Source organism: Sorex fumeus, unplaced genomic scaffold (assembly GCF_029834395.1).
Source record: "Sorex fumeus unplaced genomic scaffold, SorFum_2.1 ptg000002l, whole genome shotgun sequence".
Taxonomy (NCBI): domain Eukaryota; kingdom Metazoa; phylum Chordata; class Mammalia; order Eulipotyphla; family Soricidae; genus Sorex; species Sorex fumeus.
The window spans coordinates 46850763-46857575 of NW_026606059.1; the positions used below are offsets into that span (position 1 = coordinate 46850763).

Here is a 6813-nt window from a genome sequence, read left to right on the forward strand (position 1 = left end):
CACACCACTAGTTCTTTTGACCTTGCTAGAACCAAAGTCCTTCCAGGGTCTCCACTCCAGCCCTTGACTTTGGCGGTCTCACTGTCCTCATGGGAAGAAGCCATATGAGAACCAGTTTCATCAGAGGGTGATCATTCCACACCTGGAAATACCTTACAGTTTGGCTAATCAGTGAATGGTATGCCAGTAACCTGCCCAATCCACGATCCCTGCCCCCTTCTGGAGGCTGGCCCATGTGCTTCCTGCACATGCCCAATAAATCAGCCTATCCTCAAGGCAGGTGGGCGGTGGGACAGAGGCCAGACTTGGCACCAGGAGGTCTCCACTTGGCCTAGCACAAGTCACTTAGTCTCTGAACCTATTTCCTCCTGTGTAACCGGGAGAGGACAGCGATTCCCTGTGCCAGAATTGCCTTCCTCAGCACCCAGAGCACAGAGGCCAGCTGGTGGAGCCAGGGAGCCCCTGCCCTTTCTTTCCCATCATTGCCCTGACGCGGGCCTCTACCCCTGGCCTCCCTTCTCCCCCGCTGGCCTCATTGGCTGGTTTTCCCACTGTCCTCCAGGATCCTTTCACCTCCTGCACTTTCCAGCGTCCACAGTTTAAACAACTGTCCCTCTCCCTGGAACGCCAGTGCCGTGCATGCCGCGGTGTCTGTCTGTCTGACTGTTCATGGGGGCGGGCGGGGGAGGCGTGCCCAGTGGCCATTGCTGCAGGCAGGCTCCCTCACCAGCCTCTCCCCATCCCTCACCTACACACAGATCCTGGTCTACCACCCAGCCTTCATCAAATATGTCTACGACAACTGGCTGCAGGGCCACGGGCGCTACCCCTCCACTGGCATCCTGGCCGTCATCTTTGCACTGCACGTCTGCGACGAGGTGGGTGCTCGGGGGGAATTGGGGTCCCTTTTGATGGGCCGGAGACCAGGAGTGCGTCTCCTCTCCACAGCTGCTGGAGTGCTCCTAGGGGAAAGAGCAGCAGCAGATCCTCAGGGTAGGTGCTGAGGGCAGAGTCGGGGCATCTGCCGCGTCAGGAGCTGCCCTCACACTGCCAGGAGCACCCAGGGGAAGCCCCGATGGGCTGCAGTGCAGGAGCAGGAGAACATAAGCAGGAGAGGACTCAGCCCACTGGCTTCTATCTTCATTGGCTTTTTGGGGCACGGTTGAAGGCTCAGAGGCAGCGTGCAGGGCCCACCCTTAACAGAAGGTCTCAGGGTGAGATCCAGGCCCCCAGGATATCAGCATTCAGGAAGGTCAAGAACCAGGTGTTTCCCGGCAGGGTGGTGCCTGCCTGTCTGCCAGGCTACGTCCAACACTCCACCAATGTGTGGGGAGTGTCGGAGAGAAAGAACAGGGCTTAAGGCTCTTGCTTTGCATATGGTCAATTCAGGTTTGATCCCCAGCACTGTCTAGGGTCTCCAGAACCCTGCCCGGAGGGATCCCTGAGCACAGAGCTCTGAGTACTGCTGGGTGTGGCCCCAATACAAAGCATTAAAAAAATAAAAAGGAAAGAAAAGAAAGAAAGAAAAGAAAACCAGCAACTTTTGCCCGCCTCCTTATTATCAGTTGGGGACAGTGGGGTCCCGCCTCTGGGTCCTCCCGGGAAGGCTCAGAACTAGAGTTTGCGGTAGCCTCCTCCCTATTCTATCTCTAGCTCATCAGCTTGGGAAGAAGAGGTTGACCCAGCAGGCACTAGAAGTGAGCGGCATGAGGACCACCACAAGCACCCAACTTCTAGCATTAAACCAGACCTTTCCTCCCCAACTTTGACTTCACTTGGCCTGCCAGGGGCCCTCCCGGAGCCTGCAGAAGGGTTGGTAGGAGTCCTTGGAAACTGTGCTCCCGGGGTCCCTTATGAGAACATGCCCTGCCATCCCCTCTCACCTCTGTGCTTCCCCCACAGGTCAATCTGTACGGCTTTGGGGCGAACAGCAAAGGAGACTGGCACCACTACTGGGAGACCAACCCCTCGGCAGGGGCTTTTCGCAAGACGGGTGTTCACGATGGGGACTTTGAGTCCAACGTGACCTCCATTTTGACCTCCATCAACAAAGTCCGGATCTTCCATGGGAGATGACGCTGCCCTGGGGCCCACCCCTCCATGGCAGCCCCATGACCGGCCTTGGGGGAGCCTCTTATTCCCAGCACTGCGCTGCCTCTGCTGAGCGAGGCCTGCTCTGCCCTGGGCCGGGGAGAGAGGGGTATGGCGGGGGGTCGGGATTTGAAGGTGGAGATGTGGAAGAGCATCAATCTCCACACTGGGTGAGGGTCAGGGCCTGGGTACCACATCCTAAGGACTCCCATATTCCTCAGGGAGCACCGTCTCCCAGGAGGAAGGGCTGCATCTGCTCTCTGCCAACGACCTTGCTGCAGATTCAGCCTCTGGTGCTCCTGGGTGAGTGAGGCCAGCCAGCATGGGACAGAGCGTGGTGGACACAGAGGATGAGATCTCTCTCCTTGCATGATGCCTGGCCCCTCAATAGGGGGCGCTGCTCCCCACTCTAGCTTTCCAAAGTTCATGCCAGGTGGCCAGGAGCAGTGCCCCCCACCGTCCCTGGCCTGGAGCCTCTGAGTCCTGCCATGTCTCTCCTGCTGGGGCGCTCTGGAGGAATCGTTCTTTCCAACTCAAATTCTAGTATGCAACAGCAGCCCCGGCGACTTTCATGTGCCTTTGTCTTGGGAGGGGACCAGCGTGGGCTAAGAGGGGGCCCTGTGCCTCTGCCTGTACCCTGCAGCCGTTGCTTGCCGACTGGGCTCATCCTTTGTGGTTTCTCCGGCTCTTCGGTGGCAGCATGTCTCAGAGGATACCAATGTCACCTGGCAGGCATTGAGCCTGGCACGGCCACTCCCACAGGCCCGGAATGCTGGACTTTGTTCTCTCCTACCTTCCAAGTTGACTTCCCCATGGGGCCTCCTCTGGCAGGTTTAATCCTGTGGGTGGCAGATGGTTGCATGGCCCACATCTGACTGTGTGGGAGAAATCATACCTCATCCCCGGCCACCAGCTCCCACTGCTGTTGTCTGTCTGCCTCATCCACTTTCCTGATTATTTATTGATGACTATTTTCAACTCATCTGACCTGAGCTGCACTTTGTAGTGCTAATGTGGATCCTGGTGTTTGTGTCAAGCTTACCGTTGCATCCCGCCAACTGCCGCAGAGCGGCAAACTTCAAGCCAGCCTTTTTTAGGTAGCCCCTAGATCTGGGCCTTTGGAGGGATGGAAGAGCTCGCTGGTAGGCAGATTCTGTGGTGTCGGGCTGGTGTTGATCCACCCCCATCCCTTCCAGCTCCACTTTTCTTCTTTCCTCATTGTGATTCCCTGTCAGGCTGGGAGTCTCCAAAACTCAGGGGGGGGAGCATCTTGGGGCTGGGTGGGGAGTGAAGTCTCAGGCATAAGAAGAGAAGTTATTGGCCCTAGGTCCTGGCACTCAACAGAACCAAAGCTCGTTTCCTTTGGGCACATTTGTTAAGAGACCAGAGTCACGGTAGGGGAAGTGGGGGGTCTTTCTGGCTGGAATGTGAAGGTGCGTTACCGGGGTCTCCTCACCTGCACTTGGGCTCGTCCTGCTCTTCCCTGGCCTCCTTCTGCAGACAGGAGGGAGGGATTAGGGGTACGTAACAGCCACGAGTGGTATTGTGTCACTCCAGAACTCCTAGAAATGACATGTCATTCCTTAACCTTCTTACTTCTGAACAAACTAGTTTCCTAACTGAACGTTTAAGTGGGGTTCTCCAAGATCTACTGTCACTATCTCTGTCACTGTCACTTTCCTTCCGTCATTCATTGATATGCTCAGGCGGGCCCAGTAAAGTCCAAGATTCAGAATAAAAAATAAAAAAAATGTTTGAAAACACACACAAACCTGTTCCCGCTTTAAAATTCTCCAAAACGTGGGTCCTGCCTGGAGACTCATACACTGCCATCAGGCCCTTTAAGCCAGCAGGTATCCCTGAAACCAGAGCTCATAGTGGTGCTTGGGAACCATGGCCTCTAGGAACACCTGCCAGTTGGCCTGTCAAACCCAGGGACGGAGCTGGGAAAAGAAATACCATGGACACCAGCTGCAGCGTGGCCTCCCACGATCTCAGTGGATCCTGCCAGCTGAGTGTGCTCAAGGAGGGCAGGGGCAGAGCCAGCACCTTGCTTCTGGTGGAAGAAGTAAGTTGTGGAGTTGGAGCCATAACAAGCTTCCCAAGGGAGCTCATGGTCATGGCAAGGCTGCAAGGCACCAGGCTCATGGTCCAGTCTCTGCTCCCTCCCACGCAGCCCTCCAACTTGGGAAGTGCCTTCCACACCCAACTCTGTCCTCTAATATTGTACAGATAAGAAAAGCAAGACTCCTAAAGGGGCAGTGTCTCAGGGCTGGAGCAAGAGTACACCAGGTCAAACATTTGCCTTGCATGCAGCCAACCCTGTTGTAATCCCCACCATCCCATAGGGTCCCCCAAACACCACTAGTTGTTCTGAGTGCAGAGCCAGGAGTAACCCTTGGGCATTGCCAGGTGTGGCCCCAAAACCAAAAATTAAAATATAAATATATAGGCAGCAGGGGGAGGGGGTGACTTGGGAGGTTCAACAACTGACAGAGGGCACCAGCCAAAGCAGAGGGCACAAGCAGGCTACTTGTTTGAAGACTCGCAGGGGCCTTTCCCGGCCAGGCTCCCCCTGCATCTCCCAGGCCTGGAAACTGGGCTCAGGTTCCAGGCTGTGTTTTGCTGCTGCGTTCAACCTCAGGTCAGCCTCCCTGGTGGTCCTGGCCCACATTTCACTTTCCCAACGGCTCCCTGCCTGCTCAGTGTGTCTCCTGGGTCCTAGTGGCTTTACCCAATAAAAGCCAGGCATTACAGCTGGGTATGAAATGCGCGAGTGGGCATTCTTCAGGTCTGAGAGTGGGAGGGTGTGTCTCACGGTGAGCTTGCATCTTGATGAGAGAGCAAATAGCAGCCAACCTGGGGAACACTTGCCTCTGAGACTGAGGTTGGAAAGGCAGGTCCCAGAAATGGCGGGTGGTGACAGCCCGGCCTTCAGTGGAGCAGGGCACTGGTTATTTCTGAGCAAAAGCATCTATAGCCAAACCAGCCTCTATAGCCACCCCCCTGGCTGCCCCTGTCCTTGCCCACCTGTTAAGTGGGAAGGGAGGGGCGAGTTTGAAGCCTCTAGAGCCAGGAGTGGTGGAAAGGACCAGGACTTGAGAAGGTTCTTGAACAGTTGCCTTTAAAGACTCAGGACCACAGAGATAGTACAGTGTGTAGGTTACTTGCCTCACATGTGGCTGCCCCAGGTTTGTTCCCTAGCTTCCCATATGGTCCCCTGAGGACCACCAGGAGCAATCCCTGAGCACAGAGCCAGGAGTAAGCCCTGAGCATTGTCAGGTGTGACTCCCAACCAAAGCCAAACCAAATCAATAAGAAACTCTGGGATTAGTCCAGCAAACCACACGGGTGAGGCCAGGTGCAAATAGGATGCAATAGCAGGGGATCCCCAGATCAAAGAGAGCAGTGGAAGGCAAGGAAGATCGCAGCAACTCAAAGAGCAAGAGATCGACAGGTGGCAGGCTGCCCTGTCCCAAGAGTCCCCAAAGGGGCTGCTGGTGACCAGTCCCACCCACCTCAACACCAACCAGACCTCAGCCCACTTGGAGAACTGTGCCGTTTCATTTGCTTGTTACCGAGGTGGCCCGAATATGAACAGAAAAGTCCCCAGACCCCATCATGTCAGGATGATAAAAAAAAATAGGAAACACCATCTCCAAGGTGCCCAAGGTGGCAGCTGTGCCACCAGAAGCCAGCAACTGTCCTCGTAAGAACCCTGGGCAACCCCACAGTCCACCCGGGAGAGTTGGGTGTATCCTCCACCCTGGAGTCTAAACAAACATGTTTTGAGAGAGTCCACGAGCTTCGAGTTAGGAAATTCTCCCACTCTGCTGTGCTCTGCATCACTTCTCAGCAGACAAGAGTGGGGGACTTCAGAGGGACAGACACATGCTAGGGCATCTCAGGGCTGGTCTGCACAGGGCATTCACAGCGTTTTCCTTAGCCACGGCTAAGCAGCATCTTTAGCGGTGGTTGCATTTCCTGAAAGCAACATCTTCTGCAGCAGGCCTGCATGCCTGCCAGGCCCACCCAGGATCCAACTAACAGCTGAATTTGTCTGCTCAGCCCATGGACCACCTGCCACCAGCTTTAACAATGCTCCCAAGGCCCAACGTGGGATGCACAGTCACTATAGCACTTCATCGAATGGACTCAAAGCCAAAGTTTCTTGAGCACTTTATCTTGGTGATCTTGCTTGGTTTTGGTTGTTGCTTTTATCATTTTTTTCCAGCTCCCCGATCCCCAATCCTCCCCTACCTCAAGCTTTGGCTTTTATTTTTTTGTTTGTGTTCACAGTTGATGTTCATCTGAATGCATTTGGAGGAGAGTCTGCCTTCTTCAGCTTCTGCTTTGTCTTTTTTATTGTTGAGCATTTCCGAAAGTCCCTCTCAAAGTGAATAAAAAAAGAGCTATTTTATCGTTTGACTGTTGGTACTTTATCCACACGCCTTTTTATCCATGCTATTTCCACTCACATCTTTGAAATCCTCAAGGTACAAGGTTCTTTGTATCTTCCAGGGACCTCCTAGGTCAGTGTCCCTCCAAGCAAGTATTTAGAGCAGAGTGTCCCAAAAACAGAACCATAACCACTCTCCAACTGGGAGTGCTGGAGAAATCCAGGCAAGTGTCAGGAGCCTTGGATATAATTTGGGGGTAGATTTGTGTGTGTGTGTGTGTGACCGATTTATGTGTATGTTTATTTGTATATATATTTGTATA

At 54.3% G+C, this 6813-nt stretch overlaps 1 protein-coding gene across 4 annotated transcripts in view; it reads left to right on the top strand.

The window, feature by feature from the left end:
- Positions 1–6516, top strand: part of ST3GAL1 (ST3 beta-galactoside alpha-2,3-sialyltransferase 1) — a 115076-nt gene extending 108560 nt beyond the window's left edge. For all 4 annotated transcript variants that reach the window (XM_056112183.1, XM_056112175.1, XM_056112167.1 and 1 more), the window contains exons 7-8: positions 759–878; positions 1903–6516. In XM_056112183.1, the coding sequence (XP_055968158.1) occupies positions 759–878; positions 1903–2076 (294 nt within the window). In that variant the 3' untranslated portion in view covers positions 2077–6516. The remainder of the gene's footprint in view (positions 1–758; positions 879–1902) is intronic.
- Positions 6517–6813: the final 297 nt, after the last annotated feature.